The following is an 18,997-nucleotide window of genomic DNA, read 5'->3' on the forward strand; positions in this document are numbered from 1 at the left end:
TTTAAAACTAAGATAGTAGATGAAAGCTACAGAGGGATTTCAGAAAGGAAATTTGCTAACCAGGAGAAACCATCTCAGTATAAAACAAAGTAATGGGATCTTCATCACTTAGTAGCTACTTATCAGGTATTTTATAATGATTAGAATAAAAGGTCCCTTCTAAGACTGATTTTAAAGATTTGGGGACGTAGTATTTTCCCTTATCAAATCCATCTGTTTTCTTGAGCTAATTCTGCTGCTACTATTCTTAAACATATATCATAGTAGAATATACCCAGTGATTATCAGGGACAGGCTTCTAATTCAGTCACATATGTTAATTCTTGATAATGCTATTAATTAGGATAGGCAGAAAAACATTGATAACGTTGTTTTAGGAATTGGATAAGATCTGGAAATATTTATGTGATTTTCTAGAATTCTTTGACTTGGCTTGTTAGGCTATATTTCATGTTGTACTTTAAGACTGTTGCCATGGGATGTCTGCTCGGAATTGAAATGTAATCCTGTTGTTTTATCTTAAGTGTCAACAAGGAAGCCTTAAACAGTGGAAATCCTCTACTCCATAAACAAGATGAGCCAAATTGGAAACCTGTGAAATTAACTGGGCCGGGCCAAGGAGAGGTAAGTATTGAACTTTATCTCTCTTATGCAAAATAGATGCACCTATTTTGGAAATTATTATTCTTATAAGTAGAGCACCTCATTTATGCATTTACTCCCAAGTGTTTATGGGAAAGAAGCAATGAGTTAAGTCTGTTATACTTAGGGAAGTGTACTTTAGGGAGGGAATGGTGACTAAAATCCCAGATTATGTTTACAAAAAAGATGTTGCTTAAAGAAAGAAGGCAATTTATGCAAGTGGCTTTGGTGACGTATTATGGCGGTGAAAGCTGTCTTCCTTGGCTATGGAGAACAGTGTAGATTTAGCTTCCATTTGTGTTTTGTCCAGAGTAATGTATATGGATTGCTTTTGGTTATCTCTGTCACTTCTAGAAGAGAGGATACAGTGGGGTGGAGGGATGTTTCAAGAAATTCATGAGCTCTCAGATGTCTTTCATTGGCATCGTCTCCAAAAAAAACCAAAACAAAACATTGTTGTGTTATTTGTTTTATCATTTGGTCAAGCAGGTTGCCAGACCGGCCCATAAAAAGAAAGCTCGAATGGCGCGGACGCGCTCCGATTTCTTGACTAGAGGTACTTTTGCCGATGGGGAGGGGGATACAGAGGAAGATGATTACGATGACATTATTGAGCCCCTTCTCTCCCTTGATCAAGCGTCTCACTCTGAGCTAGGGCCTGCACCCAGCCTGGGTCAGGCCTCTCACAGTGACTCCGAAATGGTAATTTTACAGCAATATAAGAAATATAGGGAACAAGCAAATCTGATGGGAATAGTGAGTAGTTTTTGCTAATCTAAAGCTAACCTTCGCGGCTTCTTCCTTGTATAGTGGTTTGTACACGGGAAACCTCAGTGAACACAGCAATAAAACTAAACCTTAATTTAATAGGACCAGATAAAGGGCACTTTAACAGCATATATCAAATCATAAATTAGGGGAAATTAGGGTTATTTAATTTAGCACTAATGTAGAGTTTTTCTATTATATCTTAAAAGGTCTAGATCAGGGGCTGCCAAATTGTTTTCTGTAAAGGGCCAGATAGTAAATATTTAGATGTTGTTGGTCAGCTCTGCTATTGTAAAGTGAAAATAGCCATAGATAATAAGTAAACAAATAGGACTGTGTTCTAGTAAAACTGTTTACAAAAACAGTGGGCTGTATTTGACTTGCTGGCCGTAGGTGGCTGATTGATCCTTGTGTCTAGTGAATAGGGTGTGTTGTTAAATAATCCAATTGCTTTTAACTGAAATGGTACTCTCCTTTTTTTGTTTTTGGCCTTTAAGCTTGCTTCCCCTCCACCATTATTTAGTAATAGAAAATAAACATGATTTTTTTTAAGTTTGTTTATTTTGAGACAGAGAGAGAGAGCACACACAAGCAGGAGAAGGTCAGAGAGAAGGAGAGACAGAATCCCAAGCAGGCTTCTCACCATCAGCACAGAGCCCAATGCAGGGCTTGAACCCACGAACCGTGAGATCACAACCTGAGCCGAAATTGAGTTGGACACTTAACTGACTGTGCCACCCAGGCATCCCTAAACATTAATTTTTTAAAAATGTAATGAACAGTGCCAAAAATGTTTTCTTGGACCAACCTAGCCAGGCAGAAGTCTGTATGTAATGTGAATTTGAATTAATCACAAATTATAACATTGGAGTTATGTTTGAATAAAGCTACACTTAGTCAAAATATTTGACCAGGAGTATAACTTTATCATCATATTTCATCCAAAATTAGGTATATATAGTTTGACAAGTATGAATGTATTTATGGATATAAAGTATTTGATTTTGGAATTGTCCTGGAAAATATACTATATAAAGAGTCTGTTATGTCTAATATGTACTAAAACATTATCACTTATCAAGTGGAGTGATATATATGGTTTATTTCCATGCATATCCTTAATTAAGTTGGGTTTCTAATGCTATTCTTTAGTATATATTCATTATGGGAGAAAAATTTTAGGTTGGTCTTTTGACATATTAAATATTTCATTTTTGAACTGTTGTAAGCTGTTTGTGCCAAAGAATTAAATCTTCTGCTAATACCCTCCTTGTCTTTATCTTCCGTTAGATAGACCCCATTTTTAAATGATAATATTGATAATCTAAGAAGAAAAAATAAAAATAGAAAACTGTGGGGCGCCTGGGTGGCGCAGTCGGTTAAGCGTCCGACTTCAGCCAGGTCACGATCTCGCGGTCCGTGAGTTCGAGCCCCGCGTCAGGCTCTGGGCTGATGGCTCAGAGCCTGGAGCCTGTTTCCGATTCTGTGTCTCCCTCTCTCTCTGCCCCTCCCCCATTCATGCTCTGTCTCTCTCTGTCCCAAAAATAAAATAAACGTTAAAAAAAAAATTAAAAAAAAAAAATAGAAAACTGTATGACTAGGTCTCTAATTAGACAAATGAGTCTTAACCCTGAGCTAAACCTTAGGGCTATAAAAGTTAGAAACAATCTGTGTATCTATTAATATATATAACTAGAGCCAAAGCCCTCTCTTCAGTGTAAGGTAAAGTAACTCCATTTTGGAGGTGCCCTGTTTTTGAGTTATAAATAATGAAACTTACTCTACCATATGATTAGTGGTTAAAGATGAAATTATGTTACAGAGCAACTAATTTTACTAAAAAGTATTCTTTTTTTTTTTTTTAGTGTAAATAGGGAGCATACTTAAATTATTCTCTAAAGTGTACATAGATTTTTCATTTGTGGAAGAACTTAGCATTGTAATTGCTGTTTTGTTCCTGAGAGTTTGCTTTGTTACAAACCTTAGTCCTTTTGGTGGTAGAATTCTTCCTCACTGAAAACTCTTACTGAGATGAGCTGAAGGTTGGGCTTTCTGCTTGGAGCATTTGGCCCCATTAAGGGTTCTAGCTGGTAGCCTCTGCCTATGATTCTGTTCACCTGCTTTTGATGGTCACTGCATGCCAGTAGTTGTAGAGCACTCTGTATCCCTGCACAGTGTATATAGCCCCCTTTCCAGCTTTCTCACTGTCCTTCTGTTTCATCACTAGCTATTTTAGGAACAGGTGGTGGTGTTTGTTTCTGTGGACACTTGCATGAAGCAGCTTTGCTTTCTAGAATATGCTGATAGATAGTATTGGGGTTGGGGGTGGAAAGGGTAGAGACAGTTTAAAATGTGTTTCTGTTTGTTTATCTTGAAAATATGCCGTGTTCTAATGTTATCTGATATGAAGATGAAGACTAATTGTTTGTAAATGGGAATTCTCAAAAATTCAGGTATCTCCAGGATTTTAAATAGGCTTGATTTTCTAGACACGTGGGTTTTTAAAAACTGGATTTTTTTTTCCCCTGGACAAAGTGATCCTGTCACTTGCGACATTCTCTAAAAAGAGTGTCATTCAATCTTGGAAGAAGCCGTCTTACCTTTCCACTTGCAAAATAACTGATCCAATGGGATAAAGACAGTTATAAATGAATTACCTGAAGAGGATTTGATAAGCACTACCTCCTGAATTCATCAGTGGTTAATTAAATTAACATTAATTAATTGTTACCTGCTAGGAGGAGTGGAAAGAGTAGCAGTTTCCTTTTTTTTTTTTTTTTAAACTTTCTGCCTTTAATTCTGCCATTTGAATAACTATTTACTCTCTGTATGCTGCTCTCACTCAGTTCTTCTATCCGTTGTGTTGGCTTTTACCCAAGAAGAATATGTTCTGTCACATAATATTTTAAAAAAAGTTTATTTAATGTTTTTATTCATTTTTGAGAGAGAGAGAATGCACAAGTGGGGTAGGGGTAGAGAGTGAGGGAGACACAGAATCAGAAGCAGGCGCCAGGCTCTGAGCTGTCAGCACAGAGCCTGATGTGGAGCTCAAACTTGTGAACCGTGAGATCATGCCCTGAGCTGAAGTCGGACACTTAACTGACTGAGCCACCCTGGTGCCCCTGTCACGTAGTATTTTTAAAACCAATTTTTATATAGTTTTTAGTTTCTCAGTGTTCTAGGTGGTAAGTGAGTTAGTCACATCATTTCTATTCCTTATTAGTAGGATTGGTATAGGTAACGTTATAGTTTCCTCTGTCATTCCCTAGATGGAAAATAATCATCTCTGTGGGCATGATTCCTAAATAGCTCTCCAAAATTTGTCTTCTTTATCTCCAGTATGATAAATTTCTCATTTTACCCCAAACCTGCTGTCACTTCCTGTTTCTGTCTGTTATTCTCTGAGATATTCACTAGTCCTTGTCTTTGTTGAATTTTCCTTCTCACCACCACTCTCTCCACAAAAAATTGCCAGAAAAACCTGTAGATAGAGCAATGCTAAGGTTTTTAGCTTATTTTACAGTAAAGGAAAATCTACCTTGGCTAGGCCTCAGAAAGGGGAAGCCAGGAGAGGATGTTTATAGAATTTTAGAACCTAGGCTGGTGATTTTGAGATGGGTCTTGCAAATTAGAAATCTGGTTGATATTGAACAGTTCATGACATGAAAGGTTTGGATTGGCAGTCCCAGCACAGCAGCCATACTGTTGAATATACTTAGTATTTATACATGTATTTCCCCTCCCAGAAGTTAGGGATGGTTCATAGCATCGCAACTCTCTGCTCTTTAAAGATTTGGTAGAATTTCCCTATGAAACCATCTTGGATTGGTACATTTTTATGGTGTAATTCGTTACTTCCTATATTTCTTCTAGAGAAATTAGTCTTATAAACTTTCTATCTAAAGGGGTCAATTTTGGTAAATAATTTCTCTTATGAAATTATTCATTTCATCTAATGATTCAGATTTATTTGCATAGAGGTCTGGAAATAATCTCATGATTTTTAAAAATTTTGTTTCAATGGTTATTTCCCTTTTGTCATTTCATATTTTATAGAGTTGTGTTTTTTCATTTTTTTCTTTAAGTTAGCCAATCATTTGTCTTTGTTACTTTTTCCCAAAACAACAGGATTTTTATTTATGATACCTAGTTCCCCACCGCTTCCCCGTTCTCCACTGATTTCTGCTTTTACCTTTATTATTTATTTCCTTATATTTTCTTTTGGTTTACTGTCTTATTTTTCTACATTTTTCGTGGAGAATTTAATTCATTTATTGAAGTTATTTTTATCGATACAGGTTTTTAAGGCTGTGAATTTTCTTCTGATCACTACTTTAGATATATCTTGTTTATTCTAATGTGTTTAAGTCTTCAATTACTTTTTGGAAATCTGTAATTTCAGTTTACGTTATTTTTTACCCAAAACTTGCTCAATAAAAATCTTTTAGTTTTCAGAGGAAGAACCTTTTTCTTTTTTAGCTTTTTTTTTTAATTTCTAGTTTTATTGTATTGTGATTAAAGAGTATTTGTTTTTTTTTTTTTTTCCAACGTTTATTTATTTTTGGGACAGAGAGAGACAGAGCATGAACGGGGGAGGGGCAGAGAGAGAGGGAGACACAGAATCGGAAACAGGCTCCAGGCTCTGAGCCATCAGCCCAGAGCCTGACGCGGGGCTCGAACTCCCGGACCGCGAGATCGTGACCTGGCTGAAGTCGGACGCTTAACCGACTGCACCACCCAGGCGCCCCTAAAGAGTATTTGTAATGCTTCTAGTTGATCAAATTTATTGGTTATATTCTTTGTTACTTAATATGTGGTTAGTTTTTGTGAATGCACCTTGTGCATTTTTTAAGAAGGTATATATTATGTATTCAGAATGTAAAATTTCAAAATATAACCATAATTTCTTCCTTACTGATTAGGTTGTTTACCTTCTATATACTTACTATTGTTTATACAGCTATCTTTTACAGAGACTGTTATTTTAAAGTTTCCTATTATTCATTGTGAATTGTGGCTTTTGGTATCAAAAAGTGTCCTTTGTCACATTCAGTGCTTGTTGCTTGAATTCTACTTAAATAATAGTATTATAGCCTCTGTTTTCTTAATTATTTCCATTTGCCTAGAGTACTTTTACTCATCCCTTTATTTTTAGCCTTTCTGAACCCTTTTGCTTTAGATGTGTTTTGTATGTATTATAGTTGGTTCCTACTTTGTGAACCAAATTAAAATTTTTTTTACCATATCAATGAGTTAAATCTATTTATATTTATTGATACAACTGATAGCTTTGGTCTCAACTCTTATAATTTTATGTTGTTATTCTGCATTATGTTAAATTTGCTGTTTGTTACTTTTTTATTTCACTTTTTAAAATTTATTTTGATATGAGGTGGTGTGTTCTTTTCTTTGGGTTTGTATATAACTTTTAAAAAATGCCCTTAATTTACCATATTTTATTTTATTTTTATTTTTTTATTTACTTTTTTAACATTTATTTACTACTGAGAGACAGAGAGAGACAGTACATGAGCACAGGAGGGGCAGAGAGAGGAGGAGACAGAATCAGAAGCAGGCTCCAGGCTCTGAGCTGTTAGCACAGAGCCTGACATGGGGCCCGAACTCACAAACCATGAGATCATGACCTGAGCCGAAGTCGGATGCTCAACTAACTGAGCCACCCAGGCACCCCTAACTTACCATATTTTAATCTATTATTCTCCAGTTAGTCATTTATAAAAAATATTTTTTAATTCTCACCTGTTTTGGCACAACTATCAAATTATTCTGGTCTCTATCTTTCCTCTGTTTTTTAGGCTTTTACTTCTACTTTGTCAGAACATTTAATTTTACATATTCTTTCACTCTAGTGTCCATCTTTGTTTTTTGTCTTAGATCTATTAAATATCTGAAATGATCACATCAAATATTTTGCTGAAGTTTCCATATTTATCTCTTGATTGGTTGTAGCTCTGCTCCTAATACTTTACTCAGGAAGGCTCATAGCTCTGGAATTCCCTTGATATTTGAAGGGACATCTTGGCTACATATGAAATCCTTGATTCATACGTACTTGATTTATACCTGAGGTTTTGAAAATGCTATTTTATTGTCTCACTTTGTTATTTTTGGAAGTCTGTTACCAGACTAATTGTCTTGCTGTTTCAAAGAGTTATTGGCTCTTTTTACTTGGAGACTTCCAGAATTTTTTTTCTTTATATCTAAAAATTAGGATGTCTTCAACTTCATCATCACAGGTGAGTTATCCCATATACCTGCAGGACTTGTGTGTGTGTGTGTGTGTGTATACTCATGTGTGTGTATAAATTCAGGTTTTGCCTTATTTTTGAAACACTTTCTTGGATTACAGTTTTAGATATTGTGTTCCATCCATTGTTTTGTTTTTCTTGTGTAGGGACCCCAATTATAAATGATTTTTTCTTCTTTTCTTGTCTTCCAACTCAACTACCTTCTCTTCTGACTCTTTTCACTTATTTCTTTATATCACTTTACATTCTTTATTATCTTTCTGCCTTTGTTCAGTCCCTTTTAAATTTGCATTTGTGTATTTTCTCCCTTGGGCATCTTCTAAGCTATTCTTTACTATCTTTTTATTTCTTTCCTGAGTTCATTTGACTCTTTTCACTTCTTCCTGGTTTTTCTAGGAAGGGGGGAGCTCATTTCTGTTTTTAATTTTTGAATTTCTGATTAATATGGTATTTCATATATGAAGTTATTAAATTCACTTTTGATTTACAGTTTTCTACTTCATGCTTGGTTTTGGTCAGTGGGAGATGGGTTAATCAACTGCATTGTTTTGGTTTTAATTTTCTTTGTTTTCTTATTGTAGCTTGTGTAGTTTTTGTATGTCTTAATTTCTACATGTTCATTTGGGATAGTTTATAAGTAACTTGATTTCAAGGGCTTCCTCTTCTGTCAGTGTAACAAAGAAAAATTTATTTTACAGGCAGCCTCTTTTGGGTCTGGTAGGTGTGTGAGTGCGTGTGTGTGTGTGTGTGTGTGTGTGTTTGTGTGTGGTGAAGGCATTGTTGTGTCTTTCATTTTTTACTTCTTTTTTGCCTTGCTAGATTCTAAATTTTACCCTTCTGCTTCTTTTCCTTTTCACTACTCAATCTCCAGAAGGCACCCCTTCCTTCTTTTTTACCTTCATTTTCCTCAGAAGCAGTGATTTTAAAAATATGTCACCTTGGTGGCACCTGGTGGCTCAGTTTGTTAAGCGTCCGACTTTGGCTCAGGTCGTGATCTCGCGGTTTGTGGGTTCGAACCCTGTGTCAGGCTCTGTGCTGACAGCTCAGAGCCTGGAACCTGCTTCGGATTCTCTCTCTCTCTCTCTCTCTCTCTCTCTCTCTCTTTTTTCTTTCTCTCTGCCCCTCCCTCACTCATGCTCTGTCTCTCTTGCAAAAATAAACATTAAAAAAAAAAAAAAAAGTCACCTTGAATCCCATGCAGTTTTAAGTCCTTTCTTTTTAGTCAGTTCTCTGATCTCCTAGTGCTCAATATTTGTCAGTTTTGAGTCACTATAGATGGATTGATTTTTTTTTCCTCCTTGTCAGTCATATACTGTTATTTCTTTGCATGCCTAGAAATAGACATTATTGGATGCCTGACATTGTAAGTTTTGTCTTACTGGGTGCTGAATACTTTTGTATTTAATTAATATTCTTGAGACTGTTATTTCCAGTAATGTTCTAGAGCTTGGTTCTGGAAGCAATTTGTTCCTAAGCAATTAGGTCTTCCTTTTAAGATTTGTTAGTTACACTGTATTGAATATTGGAAATTTTCTAAAAGAGTAGCTTTCAGGTGCTCTCACTGCCAAAAAACAAACAATGTGAGGAGGTGATATGTTAATTAGTCTGACTGTAGTGATTTTAATATTTATATGTAAATTGAACTATGTTCTATACTTAATATACAATTTTTATTAAATAAAACAAAGATTTGTTAGGCTTAAACAGAGCAATAGTTCACTTAGGGCTCATTATTGACTATTGAGGCAAGATCCTTTGTGTACTTCACCCAGTGCCCTGGGAATCATAAAGTTATGTATTCTGACTCTTGGGTACAGGCACTATTACTGGGATTTCATAGGTGTGGGATTCTATCTCCTTTAAACCTTTCAGGTGATCCTTTGCCTGGTCTTGGGTAGTTGTCTGACATAGAAGTATTGATTAGTACTCAGCTAAATAGTTTCTGAAGATCTCTAGAGTTCTTTATTTGTGCATCGCTTTCCTCTTCAGTACTCTGCCTTTTGGTCCCTAGTCAACCTTGGTCTTTCTGGACTTCAGCTTCATGTGTCCAACTCAGAGAGTCTGACAGGGTTCACCTGGATTCCCCCTCCCTGTGTAACAGCCTGGAAACTGTCTCAAGGCATTAGGCTGGGCAAAATGAAAGACTTTACTTCCTTTGTTTCCCATCTCTCAGGGATAACTGTCCATCATCTTGATAACTGCTGGTTCTTACTATTTTGTGGGAGTTTGTGTTTTGTTTTTGTTTTTGGTTGTTTCAGACAAGAGGATAAAACAGGTCCCTGTTAATTCTTCTTGGCCAGAAGCAGAAGTCTGTTCTTTAAATTTTAGCAACCCATGTTATTTTCTATTTATGTTGATAAGGCCATAGTCAAGAAGCAGACTAAAAGGCTAAAGAAAAGTACTATAATTATAGAAAAATGAAATACTAGGAAATGATTTGAATAGGTAACAAGAAATTTTCTCCTCCAAATTTTAAAGGGGCACATTGTAAACAAATGGAACAAAAATTGCCGATTGAAATTCAGGCCCCAGTTTGATAAAGCTATGTAAGTTGTTTGTATAGAGCATTAGTGGTGATAATGATCTTTAATTGTTTGGTCTTTGTTTTTGCTTTTGTTTTTTTTTTTTCCTTCTAGATTTTTAAAATCCTTGATTGAGTATAATAAGAATCTATAATAGCAAGTTAGGCCATAATAATTATTAACTTATAGGGACAAATAAAAGGCATGAAAGACTGTACTTAGTATTCTAGATTTATCAGATCCTGGATCTTTTGTCTGTATCTTTAGTTGGCTTTGACTTCTTTCATACCTTTCCATTTGATATTCATTGTTAAGTTGTCAGAAAACATGAGCTGGTAGGTCCTATTCAGCATTTCATTGACCCAAGTTCTTTTTACTTCAGATTAGGAAGTTAATAGAGTTTTTACTAGATTCTTTTATTTCAATGAATTGCTAAATAACATGAATGTATTTTTATATATTTTTCATAGATATAATTCTCAAATTCTGTAACTTGAGTTTTAATTACAGTGCTGTTATAGTTACTTGGTTTTAAAGTCTTCCATATATGTAATTATTACAGACATCACAGCGATTTTCTTCAGTTGATGAAGAAACAAAGCTTCATAAGACTATGTCTCAAGGAGAGATTACAAAATTGGCAGTGAGGCAGAAGGCTTCAGATTCGGATATAAGGTATATACACCGAGTTAATAGGGGTGATATCATTTTATTTACTAATCAACTATAGTTTATACTTAGCCTCTTTTAAAAAGCATAGTTGATAGAGCAGCTAGTTTTGAAATCTATTTTTCAACAAATATTAAGTACTTACTATGTGACAGGCATCTGATAGTTCAGATTTACATGATGAGCTTTATGTTTCTGTATGTTTAGCAGTGTGATTTGGACAAAGTCTTTAAATCATTATACAACTTGTGATTTTTTTGTTGTCAGAAAGGGAGATTAGACCAGATGAGAGTGACAATATTTTCCAGCTTTGGATTTGGATTCTGTTCTCTGAGTTAAAGTGTTTTACAAACAGAACTGGAAAAGACTGTCAGGAAATAATTCTATTCCCTTTAAGAGAATATATGGAGTTCTTATTTGACAAGTAAATATCTTTGTCTCTTACTGTGTTACAGAAGGCAATTGGGCCTTCACTGAACACCTGAAGATTACATTGAAATCTTTCTGGTTCTTAGTCCTACTAAAGACCACTTCCTTAATGTCTGTAGAGGTATAATCCAAGATAATGCAAATCCTGACCAGATTATGTTAGAGATCAAATTTTGGGAAAAAGATATACCATAATAGAAAGAACATATGGCTGGAGATAGCAGGTTAAATATATAAATTTAATTTCTACTTCCTCCTCCAAAATTGTAAAAATGATAAAACCTGTGCAGGTCAAACAACAACAAACAATAAAACAATGAGAGACAACAATAGTAAAATTGTGGAATCCAAAAAGGAAATAGACAAATTTTAAATGTCTTAATAGAAGAAAGCTGAATCATAAACCAACTGGGTAGACCTGAGAAAGAAGCCTCTGGCTGACTGATCTTCCCCAATCATAGCAGAAAGCTGGAAATTTATTCTCTGGAAAGGATAAAATAGAAGATCTCTTTACTTGGAGTTCTCAGATACATTTGAGGACTGGGGTACATATTTGGAATAAGGAGATTTAATGAATGTTTACATACTGAATATTAAGATTCCACTCAGTTTCCACATTTCACATATCCCCTTGGCAAATCGTTCAAAAAGTCTTTGGGACCTTTGTACAACTCCTAGGAAAGACCAGAGGTATTGGTATCAGAGGCTCGCCCTACAAAATGGACTAGCCAGATAACCATACAAGGAAGACCAGTTTGGAAGCTCCACCAATGCACACTAGAACTTCCAAATAGTGCTTTTTTTCAGCCCTGTATTTTATCACTGCATTTGAAGAAACATCTTAATTTTTTTTTTTTACATGTATTTATTTTTGAGAGACAGAGAGAAACAGAGCACAAGTGGGGGAGGGGCAGAGAGAGAAGAAGACACAGAATCCGAAACAGGCTCCAGGCTCTGAGCTGTTAGCACAGAGCCTGATGCAGGGCTCAAAGTCACAAACTGCCAAATCATGACCTGAGCCGAAGTAGGACATTTAACCGACTGAGCCTCCCATGCACCCCTGAAGAAACATCTTATATTAAAGAAACTAAAACTAATGGATATAATACAACTTGGAAGAAATAAACTATGCAGGGGAAAGGGAACTTCAAGACAGACAAGTGAAACTAATCAGCAAACCTGCATAAATAAATATAACTGCATACATGGAACCAAAGTGCATGAAAGACAAACATTCATTATTAAAAGAGCCTTTGAAAACTAAAAATATGATAACATAAAGAAAGAACTAGAATAGTTGGAAAGAAAGTTAAGGACATATCTCAGAAGGTTGAAGAAAAAGACAAAGAAATGGAAGACACAAGAAAAGGTTAAGAAAATCGCTTTGGGCTGTAATCATCAAAACAATATGGTACTGGCTCAGGAACAGACACATAGCTCAGTGGAACAGATAGAGAACCCAGAAATGGACCCACAAATGTGTGGCCAACTAATCTTTGACAAAGCAAGAAAGAATATCCATTGGAAAAAAAAGACAGTCTCTTGAGCAAATGGTGTTGAAAAAGCTGGACAGCAACATGGAGAAGAATGAACCTGGACCACTTTCATATCATACATACAAGAAACCCAAAATTAGTGAAAGACCTAAACGTAAGACAGGAAGCCATCAAAACCCTAGAGGAGAAAACAGGCAACAACTTCTTTGACCTCAGCTGCAGCAACTTCTTACTTGACATGTTTCCAGAAGCAAGGGAAACAAAACAAAAATGAACTATTGGGACCTCCTTAACATAAAAGCTTGTGCATAGTGAAGGAAATAATCAACAAAACTAAAAGGCAACCTATGGAATGAAAGAAAGTACTTGCAAATGACATATCTGATAAAGGGTTAGTATCTGAAATATATAAAGAACGTATATAAAACTCAACACTCAAAAAATGAATAATCCAGTTAAAAAATGGACAGGAGACATGAATACACATTTTTCCAAAGAAGACATCCAGATGGCTAACAGACACATTAAAACATGCTCAGCATCACGGATCATCAGGAAATACAAACTAAAGCTATAAGGAGATATCATCTCACACCTGCCAGAATGGCTAAAATCAACAAGATAAGAAATAGCAGGTGTTGGTGAGGATGTAGAGAAGGGGGAACCCTTTTACACTGTTGGTGGGAATGCAAACTGGTGCAGCACTCTGGAAAACAGTATGAGGTTCATCTAAAACTTAAAAATAGAACTACCCTATGATCCAGCAATTGCAGTACTAGGTATTTACCTAAAGGATACAAAAATGCTGATTCAAAAGGATACATGCACCCTGATGTTTAAAGCAACATTATCTACAATAGCCAAATTATGATAAATAGCTTAAGTGTCCATTGATGATTAGATAAAGAAGATGTGGTATATATACACAATGGAATACTACTCAGACATCAAAAAGAATGAAATCATGCCATTTGCAGCAATATGGATGGAGCTAGAGAGTACTGTGCTAAGTAAAATAAGTCAGAGAAAGACAAATACTGAATGATTTCATTCATATGTGAAATTTAAGAAACAAAACAAATGAGCAACAGGGAGAAAAAAAAAGGGAGACAGACTAAGAAACAGACTCTTAATTATAGAGAACAAACCAGTGGTTACCAAAGGGAAGGTGGGTGAGGAATGGGCGAAATAGGTGATGGGATTAAGGAGTGTACTTGTTGTGATAAACACTGGGTGTTATATGGAAGTGTTGAATCACTGTATTGTACACCTGAAATGAATATTGCATTGTATGTTAACTGGACTTTAAAAAAAGAAAAGATAAGAACATAGAGCAGTTCAGAAGATCCAATGACCCACATTAATAGGAAGTTCAGAAAGACTGAACAAAGAAAATAAAGAGGACCAATCATTAATAAAGTAATTTAAATAAGTTTCATAGAACTGAAGGACATGGGTTTCTAGATTGATAGCACCCAATGATTGCCCAACATAATGGATGAAAACAGACCCGTACTAAAAGACATGTCATTGTAAAACAATAGGGACAAAAGGAATTTACATAATGATGATGGATGAAAGTAGCTTTTCAAATGATGTTTGTACAAGTACTGAGGGAAACCATGCCAGATTAGAGCAGATTAGAAGGCTCTGGGAGAGATTTCTTAAAGAAATGGAGTACTTACTGTGTTTGAACATGTTGAAAAGAGATGTACACAACTAGGAAAGCATTTCGAAGTGAATTGTATGTGGATAAGTGAGCAAATGTAAAGCAAAACATTAACTCTAGAGAAAAAAATAGGTTATACAGGGAATTACATGCCTTAGTTGTGAATATTATTTGTGTAATAAAAAGTGGCTGTTACTACAAGAAAATATTATATATTGAGCTAACTCAAATTGCCATTTGATTCTGTTGGGGGCATACCTGTCTGTGGAGAGTGTAGAACAGGAGTGTTGGAACATGCTTAATCATTACTTGTGGTCACAAGGATGGCAGCAGTATAAGTATGGTAAATATTAAAAAGTTAAATCAATTCAAAAGGGTTGCCTCCAGGGATCAGAAAAGGAATGAGATGGCAGAAGGATGCTGTCCTTTGTAATAAGCCTTGTAGAACAACTTCTCTTTACAGTATATGGATGTGTAAGTTTAGTAATAGGCTTTAAAGAAAGGAACAAAAGAAAAAAGAATGTGGGTTTCAAAACCAGATAGACCTGTTTTTAACTTTCAGCTTCATCAGTCCTCTGAGCCTCAGTTTGCTCATGGGTAAAAAGTAAGGATAATAATAGCTATTTATCATAGTAGTTGTGAAAATTAGGTATATCAAAAAGGCATATCATGCTTGACTCCTGGTAGATGCTTATATTTATTTTGATTGAATGAACATAAAAGGTAAAAAAAGAAAAAACAAAAAATGAATGCGCAAATAAGCTCTTGGGGTATGGGGTTAGGATACATGATGTATGGTCAGTAAATGTGCACTGTTATTATCCTACGGTTTTTTTTTTTTAATTTATATGATAGGAGAAAGTATATAAGCAATAATAATGAGGCTTATATATAAGCAATAAGAATAAGGTAGTATAACAATCAATATAGTTATGATTTTCAACTTCATTACTCACTGGCTGTGTAGTCTTGGGAAAGTTACCTAATGGTTAAGCCTCCAGTTTTTCACTTATAAAATGGTTTTTGTAGTTGAAAGTAAACTTGTTTTTATAATTAAATAAGGTAAGCCAGTGTAAGCACTTGTGCCTAGAGAAAAATAACTCAAATAACTGGTAGCATTTGTTAAATAATAGTATTGATAACTTCTACATATAAATCACATTAAAATATTTTTTATATAATGGTAAGTGGAAAGGTTTAAAATTGTATCTTCATCGGGGCACCTGGGTGACTCAGTCAGTTAAGCGTCTGACTTCAGCTCAGGTCATGATCTCATGATTCAAGCCCCACGTCTGTGCTGACAGCTCAGAGCCTGGATGGACCATGCTTTGGATTCTGTCTTCCTCTCTCTCTTGCCCCTCCCCTGCCCATGCTCTGTCTTTCTCTGTCTCAAAAAAAAAAAAAAAAAAAAATTGTGTCTTCATCATGATTACAGTGGTGTAAAAATAAATGGGCATTCTTATGGATAAAGACTTGAAGGGAATTAACAAAAAAAAAAACCAAAAAACAAAAAAGGTAAACTGATACATTTTAGAGTGATGGGATACCAGTGAGTTTTTAAAAGGTATTTTCTTTGTTGTTGTTTATGTGCTAAATCCAAGCTGGAAGGAGGACAAGAGTGAAAAGATACCAGTTTAGGAATCAGAAAACTTTAGTTAGAATTCTAGTTTTACTGCTTTGTAGCCATTTCATTTTCAGGAATTATTTAACATCTCTGGGTCTTATTATTTCCTGTATTCAAGATGAGGAAACTGTCTCCCTTCCAGAAGAAGTTTAAATGTGAAATTGAAGGTTAAATATGATTAAACTTAAGTGTGAAGGTTATATGAAGTCATACACATGAAAGGTTTATATGGGTTAAAGTGATGTACAGATATTATCACTGCAACATACTAATTTCTTTCCATTTTTACCTTTATTTTTAAAAATAGACCTCAGAGAGCTAAGATGAGATTCTGGGCCAAAGGGAGACAAGGGGAGAAGAAGACTACCCGAGTGAAACCTGCCACCCAACCAGAGGTGTCAGCATTCTTTGCTGGCTCAGATATGATTCCAGCTCATCAGTTTCCAGATGGTAAAAACAGATAGAGGGTGGAGATTGTCTTTCTAATTTTCTACTCTTTCTGAGACTTTACTGTTCCTGTTGGTCAGATATTCTATGAGATAGGACCAGGATTGTTAAATCCTTCCTTAACTTTATAAAATTACATTGTACCTATAATAGAAGTTCCAAGGAAGTGTACAAAACGGTGAAGTAACAACTTCAAGAATGATGGTGAATCTTCGGTTAGCCTCAGTTTTCTACAGTGTAAAAATTTAGCTGATATTCATTCACTTAACAAATTTGTGTTTTAGTAAAAATTAAGATAATAGCAGCTAATATTTGAGTGCTTACCATATGCAAGGCACTGTACTAAGGATGTTGTATGTATTAACTCAGTTCGTCCTCACAATTTTTTGAGGTTGGTATAATTATTATTCCCAATTTATAGATGAGAAAGCTGAGGCACAGAGAAGTTATTTGCTGATACACATATTGTAGTTGGCAGAGCTGAGATTTGAATTTAGGTAGCCTAGCTCCAGGGGCTAAACCCCTGTGCTATATATTAAGTATGTACTATACTGTCAATGTCTCGGACCTTATAAATGTAGCTGTTATTTTAACATTTTGGACATCAGTCACAACACACTTGGAAGTACCCAACAGTGAGTTCATCTGTTGAGAAAACTGGCCTTTCTAAATGCTAGAATTACTAACTTTCCAAGGATTCCAGTAATTCCAGCATTAGATGATTATGCCATTTCCCCCCAAGCCTTTGCTCAAGCACGTGTGAGAGTTTTTAATCATTATGTAAAAATGCCAGCTATCTTCAGCAATGATGGGCTATATACCAGAGATGAGTGTGTGGTAATGAGTGGATGAAATACCAGTGGGTAAGTGAAATATCAGGATTGAATAAAATAGAAAGTGGATCTAGGAAGAAAGTTATTATCTCTAAAGGAAAGATAGAGCAGACCCAGTTAAAATAAGTAGACAAAACTTCTCATATCTAGGGTAAGATAAAGGGACAAGGAGAAAAGATCATCAGGTTTCACATAGGAATGGATGAGCCCAAGCAGAGGCAGTTGTGCATCAGGGGAAAAAATGGTAGAGCTGTAGTTAGAGCCCTATTTTTGCATGTTGTGGCTTTGCTCCTATCAGTTAGCAAACTGATATGGATAAAACCAATAATAAATTAAATGAATACTACAAGTTCAGTTTGGAAATTTGGGAAATTCTTACCATTACATTACTAAGAGGATCTCTTTCCTATATCTTATCTGGTTTATAGTAATCATTCTAAATTTTTCATTTTTCACAGCTCTATTCTCAATGGCTAATTCTCAGGAAGGAAGCATAAGGCTCTTTAGTTGATGCATATATTATTAGCAGGCTTCACTGTGTGTTGCTCCTTAAGGATATATATATAAAAATTAAAATTGTAGCTTTTTACTCATCTTTGGGTAGCAATTTATTAAGGTAGCCCTTGTTTTTAATACTGAAATAGTATTATAATTTCTATAGTAATCATTATTTTATTTAAGAAAGATATTGACTTTGCTAAATGAAATAATTAGATACTTATATGTTTAGGTTATATAATGGAATTAAAGTCAATTGATACTAATTTGCACATACATATATCCTATATATTTTTGTAATTTTTATTGTGGTGCCATATCTTAGGTTGGGTTTGCCTTTCTGCTTGAAGTGGCATTTAGCATGTAGGAGGCTACTTTTTTCCTTCATTATCAGAATTAGCTTTTAGAAGGAATGAGGACATACTATTGGATAGGTGAATATGTGTCAGAGAAACAAACTGAAATGTGAAGTGAGAAGGGGCCAACATTCTTATCAAGCCCCAGGTGGGGCTTTGGCAAACCCAGTATAGTTCTGGATTGTGATGGACTTACATGGAATCTAATTTTGCTGTTGTAAATAGTTATTAAGAAGATTTGTTGGGCCTTCCAATATTATATACAAATCTAATGCATTCCAGGAGATTTCTCAGAGAATTCTAGGAATCCTAGGATTCCTGAGAAATTTAGTTATTTGGGAGATATGTAAGACAGTCGTAAATACTAAAGAGACCAGGGAGAAATGAGCCAGTTGACTTACCTGGCTCCCTAGACAGGTTGCCAGGCTAACACCAGATAATATAACTGGAGCATTTATGGCTTTAGACCCTAGTAATGAAATAATAATAATTAACGAATTTCACTGGTTTGCTGGACTCATATATAGCTGAATGTTCATTCAAACTAATATAGTAAAACTATGACTGGGTTAACAGCATGTAATGTGCCAGGGTGATTATATCTTCTTTTTTTTTCTTTGGGACTGTGGTATCTGATTCCAGGCTTCGGTTCTACCAGACCCCTCTATCCAGGTTTTTGGTATCAGACCTTAGCCCCTTGGGAGACATGGTGGCATTTCCTTTCGAAAAGTGATAATTTTAAAATACATTTTCTGTACAAATATGCAGTCTGGAT

At 35.3% G+C, this 18,997-nt stretch overlaps 1 protein-coding gene across 1 annotated transcript in view; it reads left to right on the plus strand.

Moving 5' to 3' along the window:
• MYO9A (myosin IXA) overlaps nucleotides 1–18,997 on the plus strand; it is a 253,196-nt gene that overhangs the window by 150,920 nt on the left and 83,279 nt on the right. The window contains exons 26-29 of the mRNA XM_047074849.1: nucleotides 525–624; nucleotides 1,132–1,344; nucleotides 10,764–10,876; nucleotides 16,396–16,538. Of these exons, the coding sequence (XP_046930805.1) occupies nucleotides 525–624; nucleotides 1,132–1,344; nucleotides 10,764–10,876; nucleotides 16,396–16,538 (569 nt within the window). The remainder of the gene's footprint in view (nucleotides 1–524; nucleotides 625–1,131; nucleotides 1,345–10,763; nucleotides 10,877–16,395; nucleotides 16,539–18,997) is intronic.

The sequence above is a fragment of the Lynx rufus genome, unplaced genomic scaffold (assembly GCF_022079265.1).
Source record: "Lynx rufus isolate CCGP_SWC_20201006 ecotype Redwood Valley unplaced genomic scaffold, mLynRuf1.p SCAF_13, whole genome shotgun sequence".
Taxonomy (NCBI): domain Eukaryota; kingdom Metazoa; phylum Chordata; class Mammalia; order Carnivora; family Felidae; genus Lynx; species Lynx rufus.